The sequence below is a fragment of the Cebus imitator genome, unplaced genomic scaffold (assembly GCF_001604975.1).
Source record: "Cebus imitator isolate Cc_AM_T3 unplaced genomic scaffold, Cebus_imitator-1.0 Scaffold12, whole genome shotgun sequence".
NCBI classification, from domain to species: domain Eukaryota; kingdom Metazoa; phylum Chordata; class Mammalia; order Primates; family Cebidae; genus Cebus; species Cebus imitator.
Window position 1 is genome coordinate 5,695,494 of NW_016107327.1, and position 21,333 is coordinate 5,716,826.

At 34.9% G+C, this 21,333-nt stretch overlaps 1 protein-coding gene across 3 annotated transcripts in view; it reads left to right on the forward strand.

The window, feature by feature from the left end:
- Positions 1–13,222, forward strand: part of SS18 (SS18 subunit of BAF chromatin remodeling complex) — a 69,225-nt gene extending 56,003 nt beyond the window's left edge. The window contains exon 11 of one of the 3 annotated variants that reach the window (XM_037727921.1): positions 11,112–12,163. In XM_037727921.1, coding sequence (XP_037583849.1) covers positions 11,112–11,138 — 27 coding nt within the window. In that variant the 3' untranslated portion in view covers positions 11,139–12,163. Of the gene's footprint in view, positions 1–11,111 lie in introns of all 3 variants that reach the window. The other 2 variants (XM_017498290.2, XM_017498310.2) reach the window with 2 other exon arrangements.
- Positions 13,223–21,333: the final 8,111 nt, after the last annotated feature.

Below are 21,333 nucleotides of genomic sequence, written 5' to 3' on the forward strand. Positions count from 1 at the left end.
TTAAGTCTGAATCATCCTGCCCTGTATTTTCAGTATTCATAGTCATTACTTATCAACCCGGTATCAGCTCCTTTTTATCCAACTGTACAGAACATCTCTGTCTTTGGGCATCTTAACCATTCCCTCAACTTTAGCCTGTTGTAGACTAAACTGACCATTTTCCTTTTAAGTCTACATATTTCCAAATCTCCTAAACTTCAAACCATTCATTCAGCAAATGTTTATTGAGCAACCATTATATGCTAAGTGCCGTGACCTGAGAACCTTTTTATTTGTTGCCCACCTTCTGCCTGAATGCCTGGAATATCTCCAATATCACTTTATTAAAATCTCTGCTTAAACGTCACCATATCATATCAGAGAGTCCTTCACTGACTACCTGAGTAAAATAGTGTCTGTTGCATCATTCATTTTGCCTACCCTTTTTATGTTTTTTTTTGAACAGCTTAATTCATGTATAATTTACATAAAATTAAACTGCATGTAGTAAAAGTGTACAGTTTGATCATTTTGACGTGTGTATACACACCTGTGAAACCGTCAGCAGAATCAAAATAATGGAGTATCTTGTCATGCCCAAAAGTTTTTCCTGTGCTCCTTTGAAATTCCTCCACTTGTAATTCCTCTCCAGACCATGACACTGATCTGCTAACTAAACTGTGGATTAGTTTACATTTTCCAAAATTGTGTAGGAATTGAATCATACAGTATGTTCTGTTTTTTTATCTGGCGGCTTTTACTCAGCATAATTGTTTTGGTACTTATGTTTTGTGTGTCAGTAATTATTTATTGCTAAGTAGTGTTCCATTATATGGCTATTTGTTTGTCCCTTGGGAAAATGTGGGTTTTTCCCAAATTTTTTTGGGTTTTTCCCATAGTACATACCATGTACTATGTTTATCCATTGATCTATAGATGGGACATTGGGTTTTACAGACAATGTACTATGAACAAATACATACAAAGTATTTGTTTGTATGTTTTACAGACAAAGTACATAGACAAATCCCTGGGGACATTTTTCTTGGGTAAATATGGTCGGATCATATGATAGGTATATATTTAACTCAACAAACTGCCAAAATGTTTTCCAAAGTACTTGTACCTTTGCATATTCCTACCAGCAGTGTATGAGTTCTTCTATATCCTTGCTAACTCATTGCCAACACTTGGTATGAATCAGTCTTTTTCATTTCATTTATTCTAATAGGTGTGTTATAACACCTCATGACTTTGAGTATCCCCAAGGACTAATGATGTTGATTATTGTCTCTCGCTTATTTTCAGGAGTGTCTTTTTAAATCTTTTGCTCATTTTTAAATTGGGGGTTATTTTTCTTATTATTGAGTATTAGGAAGTCTTTGTATATACTAGATACAAGTCCTTAATCAGGTATCATTTGCACATACTTTCATCCTGTCTCTTTTTCCATTCTGTACGTAGTATCAGGGGAGAATTTAAATTTTGATGAAGTTTATCAGTTTTTTCCTCTTATGGATTATGCTTTTGGGATCATATGTAAGAAATCTTTACCCAGCTGAAAGTCACAAAAATTTTCTTCTGTGCTTTCTTCTGGAAGTTATATAATTTTAGAGTTTACATTTAAATCTGTGATTCATTTTGAGTTAATTTTTATGTATGATGTGAAATATGAATTAAAGTTTGCATGGCTCTTTTTCTTTCCAATGCATAGCTAATTTTCTCAGCGTCATTTGTTAAAAAGACTTGAGACGGAGTCTCGGTCTGTCGCCAGGCTGGAGTGCAGTGAAGCAATCTCAGCTCACTGCAGCGTCTGCCTCCTGGGTTCAAGCAGTTCTCCTGCCTCTACCTCTTGAGTAGCTGGGACTAGAGGCGTGCACCACCATGCCCAGCTAATTTTTTTTTTAAAGTAGAGATGGGGTTTCACCATGTTGGCCAGGATGGTCTCAATCCTTTGACCTCATGATCTGTCCGCCTCGGCCTCCCAAAATGTTGGGATTACAGGCGTGAATCACTGCGCCTGGCTGAAAAGACTATTACCTACTGAATTGTTTTTTTACCTTTGCAGAAAATCAGTTGTCCGTAAACATGTGCCTACTTCTGAACTATTCTGTTCCATTGATTTATGTATGTAGATGCCAGTACCACAACATCTTCATTACTGTAGTTTTATAATAAGTGTTATAGTTTTATAATGTTTTACAGTTTTATAATCAGGTAGTATTAGTTTTTGAACTTGGTTCTTTTTTTACAAAGTTCATTGACGCTGGAGGTTCTTTGCATTTCCATATAAATTTTAGAATCATCTTGTCAATTTCTACATGAAAGCTTACTAGGAGTTTGATTGGAATTGCCTTCAATTTGTAGATTAATTTGGGGAGAATTGATGATATCATTTAGTCTTCTAACCTGTGAACATGGCGTATGTCCCTTAAAAAATTTTTTTTGAGCAATGTCATATGGTTTTCAGTGTATAGGTCTTACATTTATTTCCTAAGTATTTTCTATTTTTTGATGCTATTGTAATTTTTTAAATTTTAGTTTCCAGTTATTAGTTGCTAGTGTATACAAATACAGCTTATTTTTGTGTACTGATATTCTATCAAAACTATAACCTTACTAAAATCACACATCTAGTAGTGTTTTTGTCGATTTCATTGAATAGTCATACAAAGAAATCATGTCTGTGAGTAAAGACAGTCTTTTTCCTTTTCAAGCTCAGTGCTTTCCCATGTTCCTTCCCCACTCTCCTGCTTGCCTCTGCTAGAAACTCTAATACCATGTTAAATAAAAATGGTGAGAGTAGACACCTTTTGTCTTGTTCCTGATCTTAGGGGGAAAGTTGTCAGCTTTTCATCTTTACATAAGATGTTAATGTAGAGTTTTTGTAGATGTCCTTTATCAGGTATTATACTTCTAGTTTGCTGAGAATTTTTATTGGGAACGAATGTTGAATTTTGTAACATGATTTTACCTTATCTATTGAGGGAATTGTGGTGTTCCTTTTTGGTTTGCTAGTTTTTGAATTATATCGTTTGAGTTTCAAATTGTAAACCACCTTTGCATACCTGGTATAAAATCCATTTGGTCATGATGTATTACTATTTTTATATATTGGGTGATTAGCTAAAATTTTGTTAAGAATTTCTGCATCTGCATCACTTGAGCCCAGGAGTTAAAGACCAGTCTGGGCAACAACGTGAGACCCCCACCTCTGTAAAAAAAAAAAAAAAACTAGCCAGTCGCAGGGGCATATGCCTGTAGTCCCAGTCAGATGAGTCCTGACTTAGAGTGGTTCAACTTAACGTTTTTTTCGCTTCACAGTGCTGTGAAAAGTGATGTGCATTTAGTAGAAACTCTACTTACAGTAATCATAGTTATTCTGTTTTATACTTACAGTACAGTGTTTAATAAATTAAATGAGATATGCAACACTTTGGATATTTTCAACTTACAGTGGGCTAATTGGGACATAACCCCATAGTAAGTCAAGAAACATCTGTATTTTCATGACAAATTTTGGACTCTAGTTTTGTTTTCTTGTAACATCTTTATCTGATGTTGTTACTGAGGTAGCACTGGCCTCATAGAGTGAGTTGGGAAGAATTTCCTCCAAGTTTCTGGAAGGATTTGCAGAAAATTGGTATTATTCTTTCTAAAATGTTTGGTGCAAATTACCAGTGAAGCCATCTGGGTTTGTAGTTTTTTTGTGAGAAATTTTTAAATTTAAATTTAATCTATTAAATATAGGCGGTATTCAGGTTATCTGTTTTTTTCTTGAGTGTTTGTTTTGTGAATTTTTCATAGGAGTTGGCCATTTTATGTATGTTGTTGAATAATTTCTTTATCATCATTTGGTATCTGTATAATCTGTAGTGATACTACCTCTCTCATTTCTGATATTAATACTTTGTGTCTTCTCTCTTTGACCTCATTAATCTGGCTAGTTTTTATCTACCTATTGATTATTCTCAAAAAGCAGCTTTTGATTTTATTGATTGCTTTTTGCTCATTTGCTTTCTGTTTCTTTGATTTCTGCCCAGAACGTTATTATTATTTCTTTTTCGCTGCTTGCTTGGATTTTATTTGTTCCTCTTTTTCCACTTTCTTAAGATTGAAGCTGTAGTCCCATTGATTTAAGAACTGTCTTTTTTCTAATATAGTTGTTTATTTCTAAATACTCTTTTTTAAATATTGTTATCTTTTTTTACACCCTCTTTTAAACCCAGTGAAGTTCTTTCTAAATACTCTTAAACTGCATACGTCCTGATTTCACTTTTTATTTCTTTTTTGACCCATGACACATTAGAAGTGTACAATTTTATTTTCAAATATTTGGAGATTTTCAGATCTTTCTGATGAATTTACTTCTCTGCCATAATCAAATAAATTTATTTATCCCTGCTAATATTTTTGCTCTGAAATCTAGTTTGTCTAATATTAGTACTGCAATATCACTTTTCTTTGGATTGGTATTAGAATAATATATTTTTCATCCTTTGAACATATTTATGTTTTTATATTTAAATTGTATTTCAAGTGAAGAGCATATGTAGTCAGCTGTATCTTGCTTTTTAAAATCCAACCTGACAGCTGCTGCCTTCAAATTGGGGTTTGTGACACGTTTAATGTGATTATGGATATGATTAAGTATATCATCTTTATTTTTTTCATTTGTCACATCTGATTTTTCTTCTCCTTTTCGGCCTGCCTTTGATTTTTTTCCTGTTTTTAACAAAAACAGCTTTATTGAGATATAATTCACATATCGTACAAGTCACCATTCTAAAATATACCATTCAGTGGTTTTTAAGCATATTCAGAAAGTTAGACTGGAAGTCTAATTATAGCACTTTGGGAAGCTGAGGCAGGAGGATCTCTTGAGCCTGGGAGTTCAAGAGCAACCTGGGCTACAAAGCAAGACCCCACTTGTACAAAAAACTAGCCAGGTACAATGGCATGTGCCTGTAGTCCCAGCTATTCAGTCGGCTGAGGCAGAGGATTGCTTGAACCCAGGAGGTCGAAGTTGCAGTGAGTTGTGATTGTGCCACTGTACTCCAGACTGGGCTATAGAGCTAAGATTCTGTCTCACAAAAAAAAAAAAAAAGATTGTGCAACCATCACCACCATCTAAGTTTAAAACATTTTCACCAACCTGTTAAATTGTATACTTGTTAGCAGTCATTCCTCATTCTCCGTCAACTACTCAGCCTTAAATACTGAAATATTCAGTCTGTAATTTTGTTTTCAAATATTTGGAGATTTTCCAGCAACAGTAGTTTACTTTCTGTGTCTATGGATTTGCCTATTCTTTACATTTAAGATAAATGGAATCATATAATATGTGGAGTCTTGTGATTGGTGTATTTTTTTTTTTTTTTTTTTTATTTATAGTATTTTCAAGGTTTGTTTGTGTAGTGTTTATCAGTGTCTTCAAGTGATAGGATGACACTGTGTATATAGTGTGAGAACCTTAAGATAGTCTGCTTTGATTTCTTCTCAGTCTTTGTGTTATTGTTACAAATTTTACTTCTGTATATGTTATAAACCCCACAGTATATTGAATTTATTTTTGTCTAAAAAAGTTAGTTATCCTGTAAAGATATTTAAATAATAAGGGAAAAAAATCTTTAAAACATGTAGTTAACCGTTTTTGGTATTCTCCATTATTTATGTGTAGATTCATATCTCTATCTGGTATTATTTTTGTTTGCCCGAAGGACTTTGTTTAACATTTCTTGAAATGCAGGTGTACTGGTAATAATCAGCTTTTATATGTCTGCAAAAAGTTTATTTTACCTTCATTTCTGAAAGATATTTTCTCTGGATATAGAATTCTAGGTTGACAGTTAATGTTTTATTTTCTTTCTATACTTTAAAGATGCTCCACTCTTTTCTTCCTTACATTGTTTCCAAGGAGATATTTGCCGTCATTTTTATTGTTTTTTTGTTTAATGTGTCTTGTTTTTCCTCTCTTTTTAAGATTTTTCCTTTATCAAATTATTTCAAGAAATTTCTCTCTTGCTCAAATTGTTTTGAGCAATTTGATTAGTGCATGCCTTGGTGTAGATTTCTTTGTTTCTTATGCTTGGGGTTTGTTGAGTGTTATCTCAGATGTTGTCATTTTCATCTCTAGAAGTTTGGTTTAGGTCTTTTTAGTATCTTCTGTGTCTCCTTAATTGTTTTGAACATATGGAATATAAGTATAACTCCTTTAATATCCTCTTCTGCTAATTGTAATAATCTGTGTCATTTTAGGATCAATTTTAATCAGTTTTTTTTCTCTCTTCCTTTGTGTGCGTGATAATCTTTGATTGGATTCCAGACATTGTGAATTTTATGTTGTTGGGTGATGAAGATACTGTTTGCCTAGAAATATTCTTAAGCTTTGCTTGCTTTGGGATGCAGTTTAATAAGTTACAAGCAGTTTGAGCTTTCTGAAATTGCATTTAAGATATTTCAGTCAGGATAAAGAGCAGTGTTTACTCCTGGGCTAAATATTCATCACTGTTAAGGTAAGAGCCTTTTGAGTATTGTGCCCAATGCCTTTTGAATTATAAGGCTTTTTGCTTTGGCTGGTGGGAATAAGCACTATTTCTGTTCCTGTGTGACAAGTATTGTTTCTCCTAATCCTTTTGGGTGTTCTGCCTCATCCTAGGGTATTTTCCTCACACATTTGCATTGCATATCTGTACTGTGCTGAATATGAGGAGGGCTCCTCTGCAGATCTCCACAGTTGTCTCTTTTAGGCAGATCTTTCTTCTCTCTCGGGTACTCTGTCCTGTTAACTCTAGCTACCGTTTTCTCTCCAGACTTCTAAGCTGTTTCTCCTTAAGTCAGAACATCTGGCAGCCTCAGCCTCAGTTCCCCTTCATGTACTGTAGCCTGGAAATTCTCAAGGCACTTAGCTCTGGTAATCAGAGAGCTGACCTCATTTGTTTACCATGTCTCAGGGATCATTGTCCTTTGTTGGCTCTGTCCTGTGTCCTGAATATGATTATCATATGCTTTGTGTAGTTTCTTTTTTAATTGTTTTATGCTGCCAGGTAAATCCATCTTGAACAGAAATTTGCATTAATTTTTCAACATAACATTTCTCTTCATTTGACAGATTATTTTGTTAACTGTTTATTGTCATATTCTTCTTCCCCTAGAATGTAACCTCTTTAAAGGCATCGTTTTGTCTGTTTTTATTGTGTTGAGTCTCTGTCACCTAGTAGAGCACAGTAGGTAATCAATAAATATTGGTGAATAAAGTATAAACAACGGAGTAAACAAGGCCATTACTTTCTAGATTTGAACAGAGTAAATAGGCCATTACTTTCTAGATTTGAATGATCACAAAAATAGAGATAAGAGGAAACCCCTGAAATGTATTGTGAAGAAACAATGTTAAGATTTTGAACTGATTATCGATACATAGAATGAAGGAAATAAATTTAAAGATGATTGGTATTGCTCAGGTTTCTACCTTAGGAACTCTTCTCATTCAATATACTCTTCCTAGGCATTCTCTTTTATTCACAAGGTCACAGTTCACCATGGTGTTGACTCCCAAATCTCTATTTATAGTCTGAATCTCTTTTCTGGAAATTAATGCCTACTCGACAGCTCTGCTTAGATGTATTATAGGTATTAATTCAGCAGAAACAAAATAAATCTATGATTTTTTTTCTACCAAAACTTACTTTTCTGTGTTCTTCATCAAAGAAAGGGGTACTATCACCAAGCTAGAGTGCCAGGTGCCCTATTTGATACGTAAGTGTCCCTCCTTTTCCTCCCTTGTCTAATAAATGACAAATGTTACTGATCTTCCTTTTTGAAAAGCTTTTGAATCCATCTATTTCTCTCTAACCTACTCCCTTATCTTGATTTAGACCATGTTCATCTCCCGCCTTCATCGCAGCAGGATCTTCCATACTGTCTTGTTACTTTCCTGTTAAAAGTTTTTACACTGTAGTCTGAGGAACTTTGTAATTTTTTTTTAAATTGAAGAAGCAAAGAGAGAGAAGGTGAGGCATAGAGTGTTCGAGTGATTTACTCAAGATGACAGAACTGAGGAGTGGTGAAGCTGCATGACTGCTGCTGAGTGCTGAAAGCCCATACTTTGTTCACTGTACCACACTGCCACCTGTACTGTTAATGAGTACTTGAGTAGCTCACAGAGCATTTTCATGTTTTTCTTCTTGAATAACTTTTTTAAATAGAGATTATAATTACCCTTGTCAGATGATAAAATTGGAACTCAAGGGAGGTTAAGCGACTTGCCCAAGGATAAGAAGCTGTTAAGTGGTGACTTTAGCATTAGAAATTGGTTTCTGGCTCCAAAAGCCATAGCTTTAATCCTTAATGCCACCTTGGAATTTGTTAATGGTTGCAAATATACAGTCTACCTTTTTAGGCTTGATTATGATTTTGTTTGGTCCTAGCATTGTGATCAAGTATAGGTCAAGTTACTTATACTCAGTGCCTCCATTTCTTCACCTATAAAATGGAGATAATATTTGCTATATAGATTATAGATGGGCACAAAGCACTTAAGACAATATGTGACACATACTAAGGTGGCATTATTGGGATATATTAAGAGTTAACTACTGTAATTATTAGCTAGATGTATTTTTCACTACTTCAAGCTCTGTCTTACAAAATAATTACTAGCTTCTACTCTTTATTATTGCATATTCTTTCTTCCCACTTCTCTAAGCATTCTATATTTTATCCTCCATGCTTTGTTTCAGCTATTTGTTCTATTTGAATTGCCCCCTTTTCTTTTTTCTGCTCTTCAGATCTTACTATTTTCTCAAGGCTCCCACATTCTTGGGAATATTTTTCTAATTAATTTAGGCTGTGTTAACCTTTACTTTTCTGAACTCTCTTAAGTTCTCTAAGACTTAGAGAACTTATCATCTATTTTGTAATTATACTTAATTCTGGAGTCTTCTCTGTTTTCCGTATTTGTGATGATGATGAGTATTTGTTTCATAAGTGTTCACAGTTGCTGGGATATAATTTATTTGATATATGTTATTGACCTGGCCTCTGTCCTCAAGAAGTTCATAATATAGTAGATAAATTATAGCTTATAAACTATGGCATGGTGGTTCTTAACCTGTCTTCTGCTTTCATATCGTTTATATTTGCAACTCACTTTTGTCATTAGCATCTCATTTCACACATTCACTAAAGGAGCATTTCCCTCCAGCATTCAGAGTAACTGATTTATAATTCTAAAAAGTTCTTTCTCATGCCCTCTCTTATTTAAGCATCATAACAAACAAATGAGTTGTAGGAATTGATGTAGCCATTAAACATAAGGGAAATTGCAATCCAGAGATGTATATGTTACTCTCCCACTGATGAGTGAAGAAACTGAGTCTCACAGAGCTTTCTTTAGACTCAAATAGGAAGTTAGCAATAGAGTTGGGACTTACACTCAGATTTAGTATTTAGACAATCTAACAATGATATAATAAGCTCCAGTATGCTGAGCAATAACATTTCTTGTTTTAAACTTTTTAGTATAGAAATTTTTAAGCACATACAGAAAAGAGAGTAGTGTAGTGAACCCCTGTGTACCCACAACTTCATCAGTTTACCAGCATTTTGCTGCTGCTGTTTGATCTACTTCTCTACACTATTTTTTTTTAGAGTACTTTAGAGCAAATCTTAGAAGTGATGTCATTTTACCCATAAATCCTTCAAGATGATCATTGGCTGTAAATTTAGCTGACTATAACTATGTAAAACACATTGGTGTAAAATCCTTAATCTTTTTTTTTTTTTTTTTTTTTTTTTAACGGATTGTTCTGTCACCCATTTTTAACGGAGTCACTCTGTTGCTGAAGCTGGAGTTCAGTACAACCTCTGCCTCCTGGGTTCATGCAATTCTCTTGCCTCAGCTTCCCAAGTAGCTGGGATTACAGACGTGTGTCACCATGCCAAGCCAATTTTTATGTTTTTAGTAGAGATGGAGTTTCACCATGTTGGTCAGGCTGGTCTCGAATTCCTGACGTCAATCAGTCCAACTGTGTTGGCCTCCCAAAGTGCTGGGATTACAGGCATGAGCCCCACTGCGCCTGGCCCGTAAAATCCCTAATTCTGTTTAATTCATTATTCTATCATATGTATGGTGACATTCAACACATTGTCATGTGTACTTACTTCTTTGGAAATGTAGATTTTTAGGGTACCGTTTCTTATGGTAGAGAAGTATTTCAAGTCTAGAATGTTTTTGAGTTACATTATTGTGACTTGGAGAGGGAGTTGTTTAGCCAAAGGAAAGAGTTAACTAATTATATGCTTCCAGTGAGCATGTAATTATGCTCTAAAACAGAAGAAAGGTAGAAAAAAAGAAGGACATACTATGTCTTCTTTTCCCCAAAAGCTAACCTGAACAGATATATACTGGACATTGCTTAAAGAATTGTGCTGCTTCATCATGTCCTTTTTATCTCTATTCCCTTTCTGTCCCATCCTGTCAGCCTGAGAGTTTTCAAATCTACCTTATGAAAAAACAAAACAGACAACATACCACAAAACAAAGTTCCTGGATTTTATGTCCCTGTGGACTAAATACCTCTGCTGACACTTTGTTGACCTCACGGAAAGACTCAAATATTTTGGAATGGATAGAAGGTTCTTTACCTTTTATCTCCCGGATACCTTTCTATTATCACTTGCCACTTATTTCAAATACCCTTGATGTTAATTTGTAATAATTATAACAAGCCAAAGTTGTCACACTAGCATATGATTTTTATGTGTGTGTGTGCTCGCTCGTGTGCTCTCTCTCTCTCCCCCCATCAGAGTTTAGAACCAGAACTTCTCAATGCCTGCTCAAGTCATTCAACAGAATTCACCCAACATTTAAGTTCCTATTCCGAGAAGTATTACTTTAGGCTCATTTGCTAATCCCTGGCATATTTTGGATTATGAAATTCATTTGCAATTGAATATAATATCAGAAAAAATTACAGGGTGATACTGTGTACCTAAAGATATAAAAAAATTTTGTTTGTTGTAGGTGCAGCCACTTTTTAATGATATGACAGTGTAAAAATCGTTTGTAATTTTCTGTGCCTGTTATGGTCAAACTACTATCTAATTATATTTTTAAATTTATCTTTTAGGGACAGTATGGAAATTACCAGCAGTGAAAAAGTACTTACATTCCAGTAGCCAGTATCTATTAGCAGCCATATTGTCACCTCAGCACTGTGGAAACCTCCCTGTGAAGAGATCCTTCCATTCCATCTAGTTTTTGGAAAAACCTTGTGGATAAGTGGCTGTTTCATCAGTAAGCAGCCTTTGTGGTTTAGTTATAAAAGGCTTTAGTAGCTCAGAAATACTCTTGATTTCACATTTCTACTCTAGATGGCAACATTGGACAGAAAATGCAATGACATAACCAATTTGTAATGATTTTGGAACTGTGTTTCAAATGGACTGTTACAGACTGAAAGGTGTGAACAGCTTTGTATGTTTATGAAGGGTAAGGGAATTTAATACTTTTCCACAGATTTTTTTGTAAGGGGAAGAGGGAAATGTACACTTTTTACAGCAGCAATATTTTGTATATTATGTTTATTTCATGTGGTGAATATGCAAGGTGGCACACTACGCACTGGACAGAATCAGAAATCCTCGGTTAATGTGGACTGGAGCATGGTAGATGCTTGATTGTTTTGGTCTCAAAATGGTGTGCTATGAAGATAAAGGTGAGGGGAAGACAAAGCACACCATATGTCCACTGTTCTGTTCTCATAGAGGAAATTCAAATCCCTTTTATCTATTAGATAATCAAGGGCACTGTGATACAGTTTTGAGTATAAAGACATTTTTTAAAAGCCTTCCAGTTTTGTGGATTAAACCTTTTTGTAAAGATCATTTATAATACTGTTTTAAAATGTGAGGCAATAAGAATTACTTTATGTCAGATCTGAGGAGCCTTTGGTAAAACAGTTTAATAGAAATGAAAGTGGTAATCCTCTTCTAAAACAGCAATAACTGAAAAGGAAAGTATTAATTTTACCTTGTTTGAGTTATCAGGGAACTTAGTAATTTTACTATCAAAGCATTTTATAAATGATATCAAAGAAGAGTCAACGTTGATCCAGTAATTTTATTTTGTAACATTGAGGGATAATTGGTTATTAAACAGAATAGCTGAGGAGACTTTACAAACCTTTGTTTCAACTTTCTTATCTGGAAATAATGTCATTTATAAAGGAACACTTTTATGTTTTTCCCTTTTTTATGTTTGTTAATATAACACAAAGAGATATTTAGGAAAATGCTTATTAATGAGGTTTGTTCTATCTGTTTTAAAAGCACAGAAGTTGCATTCTAGATAACCTTGTTTATTAGCAGGGCATATTTTAATCATTATTTGAGACTGTCCTGTGCCTGATTATTTTAGCTAAATTCAGGGAGATTGCGTGGGGCAGGAAAGCATACATTGAAAAATTTCTAACCATGGTTATTTAAACATAATCTGAAAACATCTAGCCCAAAGGTAAGTTGCTATTTTCATCACAGTTGCCTATGCCCAGGGAATAAGATGTATTATTTATAATTGGATTGGTTTTTCCCGCTTTTAACTGGAAATAAAACAGAAGGGGTACCATTAATTTGAATAAGCAGAACATACTGTTCTCAACATACTGTAATCAAAAGGAAGAATTTGAGTGGGTCTGTGTGTGTGTGTAAGAGAGTGTGTGTTTCAAGGTCAGAATAGGTTTGTTTTTTTGTTTGTTTGTTTGTTTGAGATGGAGTCTCGCTCTTGTCACCCAGGCTGGAGTGCAGTGGTGAGATCTCGGCTCACAGCAACCTCTGCCTCCCAGGTTCAAGCGATTTTTCTGCCTCAGCCTCCTGAGTAGCTGGGATTAGAGGCGCCTACCACCATGCCCGGCTAATTTTTGTACTTTTAGTAGAGACGGGGTTTTGCCATGTTGGCGAAGCTGGTCTCAAACTCCTGACCTGAAGTGATCCACCCACCTCGGCTTCCCAAAGTGCTGGGATTCCAGGTGTGAGCCACCATGCTTGGCCAGAACAGGTTTTTTTTTTGTTTAAAACTTGGTCAGTAGAAAATGAGAATCAAGTTTGAACAGATAAAGCATGGACAGCCTTATTGTGATTGAAATGCTTGTAGGTTCTGTGCCAATTTTCCACCACTGTGTACTTTGTTGCTATTTAAAACTGTATCAACTCTAATGGAAGAATAAATTATTTGTGATTTTAATTTTCTCATTTGTTTCTTTAAATTAGATCTCTTTGACTCTCTTGTTTTGTCTGGAGACTATGCTGTGGGTTTTTATATAAGTTAGTCCAGTATAAGCAGACTATATTTGTATTCTAGGACTTTATCAAAATTCTCTTGCCATGCCCAAGTTAATTAGAATTAACTGTTCAGTAATCAGCATGTTGCGTAGGCTGTTTGTTACAGAATTCTTTCTCTGAAAATGAAGTCCATGAGGCTATAATCAAGATGACTGAATTAGATAAATGAGTTGAGGAGACAAAATTGTACTGAACCCAACCTGGTGTAGATACGTTATCTCATTCTAAATAAGCTCAACTGACATTAAGAAATAATTTGTCTTGCCAACCCATCTTCTGTTGTCTTATTCTCCTTTTAATGGAAACGAAAATTGCAATTTTAATAAGCAGAATTTCCTCCAGGACCTTCTTTCTGGAGACTAGTACATTTGCAAGGTTTAATTGTTTTATAACAGTCCTATTTCGTAAAAGTTTTTAATTGGTGGTGACAAAAATTACCTTACTCCTTTGATACCTAGTAAGAGGAATAACTTTACCAGTACCTGTCTATTAGATGTGACATTTCTGTAGAGACTATATATTGGTGCACCTAAAATTTGCATTTCATCAAAATAATAATGAATAAATATGCTATTCCTTAAAATTCCAGAAGCAAAGTATTACTAAGAAAAGAGTGGGGTGACTATTAATAAACATTTCAAAATGTGTTAAATGTACTAGTTCTGTTATTTGGGAATATGTTGTTATTCTGTAGCATTATTGAGGTAGAACATTGTTTTTGGTTTTAAAATTTTTTTAATGAAATTTTTAACATACACCAAGCTATAGAGCAGAGCATGGTGCAATGGGCTCCCATGTTACAGTAACCCAGTTTATATAGCAACTCATGGCCAAATTTCTGATTGTCCATATACCAACCACCAAATAGAAGCAAACACTATGTTATTTAATGTTTTAACTATTCCAATAAAGACATCTAAAAGATAAGTACTTGAAGATTCTTCTTGCTCCTAAATTCTGTATTTTCAGTGTTAACATTAGAAACCATCTCAGAATTTGTACGTAAAAGTCATTGCCTTTTCATTCATTTTAAAAAGTCATTCATGTCAAATAAAAGATTGACATACATTATACAAAGAGTGAACATTTTTCATAATGTCATCCATTAAAAGTCACAATCATTAAAAATTTGGTACTTCTAATTTAATTTTACACAATAAGCCAACATATATATATTTAAAACAAAAACAGAATTTTACTACATACTATTGTCCAACTTCCTTTTATTTTTTACCTTAGAAATATCTTGAATGCTCCCTGTTCCCTTGTTGCCTCTTAATTTTTTACTGTTGCAGAAACAAAGCTTTTATAAACTATCTTGCAGAGTTGGTTTTTCGTTTTTTTTTTTTTTTTTTGGTAGGGTGTTGGGGGTATTTTTATACAGTAAATTTTTAATATTTTAGGTGTAAGGCTATGGATGTTGAAAAAAGTATCACATGAAAGGTATATCACTGGCAACACCAGTTCATTAGTCTTACTAATTTTTGCAATTCTCATTGTTTTTTTAAAAATGTTATCTCTGAATTTTTAAAAAATATTTATTTATTTTACTTTAGGTGCATACTATACCTGGCATTTCTCCCCATGTTATCCCTCCCCACCCCCCTTTCCTAACCCCCGTTGTCTCTCCCCTATCTCCCCCCTCAACGGTCCCCTGTGTGTGATGCTCCTCTCCCTAAGTCCACGTGTTCTCATTGTTCAACACCCATCTATGAGTGAGAACATGGGGTGCTTGACTTTCTGTTCTTGGGTCAGTTTGCTGAGAATGATGGTTTCCAGATTCATTGAAGTCCCTACGAAGGACATGAACTCATAATTTTTTATGGCTGCGTAGTATACCACATTTTCCCTGTCCAGTCTATCATTGATGGGCATTTGGGTTAGTTCCAGGTGTTTGCTGTTGTACACAGAGCTGCAATGAACATGCGTGTGCATGTGTCTTTATAGTAGAACAATTTATAGTTCTTTGGGTATATAGCCAATAGTGGGATTGCTGGGTTAAATGGAATTTCTATTTCTAGATCCTTGAGAAATCGCCACACTGTCTTCCACAATGGTTGAACTAATTTACACTCCCACCAACTGTGTAAGAGTGTTCCTATTTCTCCACATCCTCTCCAGCATCTGCTGTCTCCAGATTTTGAAATGATCGCCATTCTAACTGGCATAAGATGATATCTCAGTGTGGTTTTGATTTGCATTTCTCTAATGACCAGTGATGATGAGCATTTTTTCATATGTTTGTTGGCCTCATATATATCCTCTTTTGAAAAGTGTCTGTTTATATCCTTCGCCCACTTTTGAATGGGGTTGTTTGTTTTTTCTTGTATATCTGTTTTAGCTCTTTGTAGATTCTGGATATTAGTCCTTTGTCAGATGGGTAGATTGCAAAAATTTTTTCCATTCTGTTGGTTGCCTATTCACACTAATGATGGTTACTTTTGCTGTACAGAAGCTCTGGAGTTTAATTAGATCCCATTTGTCTATCTTGGCTTTTATTGCCGTTGCTTTTAGTGTTTTAGTCATGAAGTCCTTGCCTATGTATATGGCCTGGATGGTTTTGCCTATGTTTTCTTCTAGTGTTTTTATGGTGTTAGGTTTTATGTTTAAAACTTTGATCCATCTGGAGTTACTTTTAGTGTAAGGCGGCAGGTAGGGGTCCAGTTTCTGCTTTCTGCACATTGCTAGCCAGTTTTCCCAGCACCATTTATTAAACATAGAGTCCTTTCCCCATTGCTTGTTTTTGTCAGGTTTGTCAAAGATCAGATGGTTGTAGATGTGTGGTGTTTCTTCTGGGGTCTCTGTTCTGTTCCATTGGTCTGTGTCTCTGTTTTGGTACCAGTACCATGCTGTTTTGATTACCGTAGCCTTGTAGTATAGTTTGAAGTCTGGCAGTGTGATGCCTCTGGCTTTGTTCTTTTTGCTTAGGGTTCTCTTGTGATTCCATATGAAGTTTAAAGTGGTTTTTTTTCCCAATTCTGTGAAGAAGGTCATTGGTAGCTTGAGGGGGATATCATTGAATCTATAGATTACTTTGGGCAGTATGGCCATTTTCACAATATTGATTCTTCCTAACCATGATCTTGGAATGTTTCTCTGCCTGTTTGTGTCCTCTCTTATTTTGTTGAGCAGTGGTTTGTAGTTCTCCTTGAAGAGGTCCTTTACATCCTTTATTAGTTGTATTCCTAGGTATTTTATTCTCTTTGTAGCAATTGTGAATGGTTGTTTGCACTTGATTTGGCTTTCTGTTTGTCTGTTTTTGGTATATAGGAATGCTTGTAATTTTTGCACATTGATTTTGTATCCTGAGACTTTGCTGAAGTTGCTTATCAGTTTGAGAAAATTTTGGGCTGAGACAATGGGGTCTTCTAGATATACAATCATGTCATCTGCAAATACAGTTTGACTTCCTCCTTTCCTAATTGAATGCCCTTTATTTCATTTTCTTGCCTGATGGCTCTGGCTAGAACTTCCAATACTATGTTGAATAGGAGTAGTGAGAGAGGGCATCCTTGTCTAATGCCTGATTTCAAAGGGAATGCTTCCAGCTTTTGCCCGTTCAGTATGATATTGGCTGTAGGTTTGTCATATATAGCTTTTATCATTTTATGATACATTCCATCAATACCTAGTTTATTGAGAGTTTTTAGCATGAAGGGCTGTTGAATTTTTTCGAAGGCCTTCTCTGTATCTATTGAGATAATCATGTCGTTTTTGTCTTTGTTTCTGTTTATGTGATGGATTACATTTATGGATTTGCATATGTTGAACCAGCCTTGCATCCCCGGGATGAAGTCTACTTGGTCATGATGAATAAGCTTCTTGATGTGCTGTTGGCAATCTGTTTGCCAGTATTTTATTGAAGATTTTTGCGTCAATGTTCATCATGGATATTGGCCTGAAGTTTTCTTTTTTAGATGGGTCTCTGCCTGGCTTTGGTATCAGGATGATGTTGGTCTCATAAAGTGAGTTCAGGAGGATTCCCTCCTTTTGTATTGTTTGATACAGTTTCAGAAGGAATGGAACCAGCTCCTCTTTGTACCTCTGGTAGAATTCGGCTGTGAACCCATCTGGACCTGGACTTTTTTTTGGTTAGTAGGCTATTGATTGCTGCCTCTACTTTAGCCCTTGTTATTGGTCTATTCAGGGTTTCAGCTTCCTCCTGGTTTAGTTTTGGTAGAGTACAAGTGTCTAGGAATTTATCCATTTCTTCCTGGTTTACTGGTTTATGTGAGTAGAGCTGTTTGTAGTAATTTCTGATTGTAGTTTGTATTTCTGTGGGATCAGTGGTTATATCCCCTTTATCGTTTTTTATTGCCTCTATTTGATTCTTCTCCCTTTTTTATTAATCTGGTCCACAGTCTGTCAATTTTGTTGATTTTTTTCAAAAAATCAGCTCCTGGATTTATTGATTTTTTTGAAGGTTTTTTGTGTCTCTATCTCCTTCAGTTCTGCTCTGATCTTAAGTTATCTCTTGTCTTCTGCTAGCGTTTGAGTTTTTTTGATTATGCTCCTCTAGTTCTTTCAATTTTGATGATAGGGTGATGATTTTAGATCTTTCCTCTCTTCTCTGGTGGGCATTTATTGCTATAAATTTCTCTCTCGATACTGCTTTAAAGGTGTCCCAGAGATTCCGGTAAGTTGTGTCTTCATTCTGGTTGGTTTCAAAGAACATCTTTATTTCTGCCTTCATTTCATCGTTTATCCAGTCAAAATTTAGAAGCAAGTTCAGTTTCTAAGTGGTTGTGCGGGTTTGAGTGTGTTTCTTGCTCCTGAGTTCTAGTCTGCGCTGTGGTCTGATAGACTGTTATGATTTCTGTTCTTTTTCATTTGCTGAGGAGTAATTTGCTTCCAATGATGTGGTCAATTTTAGAGTAAGTGCAATGTGGTGCTGAGAAAAATGTATATTCTGTGGGTTTGGGGTGGAGCGTTCTGTATGTGTCTATTAGATCCGCTTGGTCCAGATCTGCATTCAAGTCCTGGATATCCTTGTTACTGTCTCTGAATTTTTATTTGAACTGCATTTATTTGTAAGTTGAGCATCATTTTAAATGCTGAGTACACTGTTTTATTTTGTTTTGTTTTGGCTCTAAAATACTTTTTAATGTTCTTTGTCCATTTTTCTGTTGGGATGTTGTGTGAGGAAGGAAATTATACATACACACATAAAATTACATGTGTCTCTGCAGTTAATCTTTTGTCTCTTCTATATGTTGTAGGTCTCTTTTGTCCATTATTTTATAACTTATGATGTCTTTCACTGTATTAAAGCTTTAAGATTTTATGTAGTCAAAAGTTTGGCTTATGAACCCTCCTCCCTCCACAACTGTCAGATTTGTAAAAATATTTCTCATATTTGCTTCCATTTTTCTAAAACATATTGTACACTGTATAATTGTGGACATTAATTTTCTTTTTATATGGATAACTAGTTGCTTACGCATCATTTATGATATCATTTTTCTGCCAGTGATTTGAGAAGCCACTGCATTCTTTAATTTAAAAAATTAATTATAGTTAAAGCTGTTTATTTATGTTTTATGTATTCTATTTCAAGGACTGGTTAAATCCATCTAACCATGTAATTTAATTGGCATAAACTAGTGAGTTGTTTTTCCCTAACACAATGTTAATTTGATAAAAGTTATCTGCAGAGTTAGACATAACAACTAGCTTTTTTTGTTGTTGTTGTTTGTTTTTGGTTTTGAGACAGATTCATGCTCTGTTGCCCAGGCTGCAGTGCATTGGCGCTATCTTGGCTCACTGCAGCCTCCGCCTCCCAGGTTCAAGTGATTCTCATGTCTCAGCCTTCCAAGTAGTTGGGATTACAGGAGTGTGTCACCATGCCTGGCGAATTTTTTTTTGTATTTTTAGTAGAGACAGGGTTTCACCCTGTTGGCCAGGCTGGTCTCGAACTTCTCGTCTCAAGTTATCTATCCGCCTTAGCCTCCCAAGGTGCTGGGATTGATTACAGGCATGAGCTACCATGCCCAGCCCCCATCTTCTTAATGGTAAGAAAATTATTGAAGTGTGTTTTTATAAAGAATGACTAGAACGTTTTAGAGATTTTTGCTTGTTGATGTTTAAAAGCTCTTTAATTTTTTTTTGTGCCCTGCTAATAGACTATCTTTGTAGCTGCCCCAGAGTATCTCTATTTGATTACTAACAGAAAAAAAAAAGCATAAGAAATCAGTGGAAAACCTTGTTTTATTGTTTACAAACTGAAATCTCAGAAATAGACAACACAATATAATTTTTAATAATAAAGACCTATAATTAGGGTGACTGTAATTTAGTTCCCAATTTGGTGAGAATGGGAGATTGTTTTACATTTATACATACATATATATGTATGTACGTACGTACACACACGCGTGCACATTACATACATAAACACAAATACAGGTGCATATATGTGTATTATATATATGCATATATATTAGATATATGGGTAAATGTGGTTTTTTATTTTCTTTTTCCTTATAGACATTCATAGTTTAAGAACGTAAGGTGATGCATTTATGTTGTTATGATTTTGAACTGTGATATCCTGAGAGGGTTTCTAATGATACAGTGTATTAAAATATTATTAATATCCCCCATGTTTTGGATGGGTGCATGGTTGCCTACCTAGAGACATTGAACATCCTCCTTTGCAGCTTGATGTGGTCATATGACTGTAAGTTCAATCCAGAAGGCTTTGAGTTGTAATGTGTACAGCTTGTAGACCACATTCTTAAACAGGTGCTTTCATTTTTCTTGTCTTTTATGGGCTGGAACATGACCTATTATTAGGGAGCTTTCAATTTATAGATAGAAAAATACTCTAGAGAATGACAGTGTAGGTAGATAGAATCAGAAGTCCCTTGAAAATGGTTGTCATGAAGCCCTCTACTCTACCGCCTATCAGCTTGGACTTTGACATGAGAAAAATAACACTTCTTTGTTATTAAGCCCTTTGTGATAGGAGTAAATCCTGTACTCTGCTGTAGGGTGATGCAGTAGAGGCCAGTTTATATTACTCTGTGATACACTCTATGGAATCATATTTTAGGAATGACAAGTGAGTGTAATGTGTGTGTAGCATACATTATAATCATTCCATTCATATTTGTTACTAGTGAAATAGGCCAAAATTATGTAGCATTTTCTCTAAGATCACGCTCTGCTTTCCATCAATTGAATGAATGGGAATGCCACATTTAATAACAATTAATTTAGTTAATTTAAAGTATTGGTAAAAACGTACTTAACATTGATTTTTTGACATCTGTATAGTTATAGATTTTATAAATACCATGTTTTCTATATACTTATTTTGAGCACTTTGTAAGTAGGACCTCATAAAATCTCTTACGTTTTTAACTTTGTTTTGACTTCTATCACTTTAATTGGTTCTTTGAATTTTTTTCTCTAATGCTTTCTTGCTGTTTCCTTAGTTTTCTGACTTTCACTCTATGATATGTGTACTTTGATTCTAGTTTCGCCTCCATCCGTTCTTTGGGGATAAAAACGTACCAAAAGTATCTTGATTTTACTGTAATGGTAGCTCTTATTATTCAGCTTAGGTCAAATGTAAAGAGTTTTATGTCTACGGAAGGTGTGACTATATTAGCTATAGAATGATATTTAGAAATTATATTAGGACTCCTGATATCAGTGGACCAAAGTGTGGCATATAGCTATCAAGGTTTTTACCTTCTTTTCTATCAATATGACTATACTAGGGAATTCTGTTAATGCTCGGTAAACTAAGAGCAAGGAAGTGTGGTTTGGCTTTTTTTCAGCACTAATATTCTATCCAAAGAAATCCTATTTCCTGTTCATTAATTTTAGTGTTCCATTCTTTCCCAAGATCTTGCTTTACAGCAAGGTTTCTTACTTTAAGCTCTGCATGTTAGTGTTCAGTCCTCATTCCCACATAAACACAACCATTTTGAAAACATGAACTGATATTAATTACCCCCTTGGCACCAAAAAGTCAGGATTTCCTGATGCAGCACGCTAATGTAA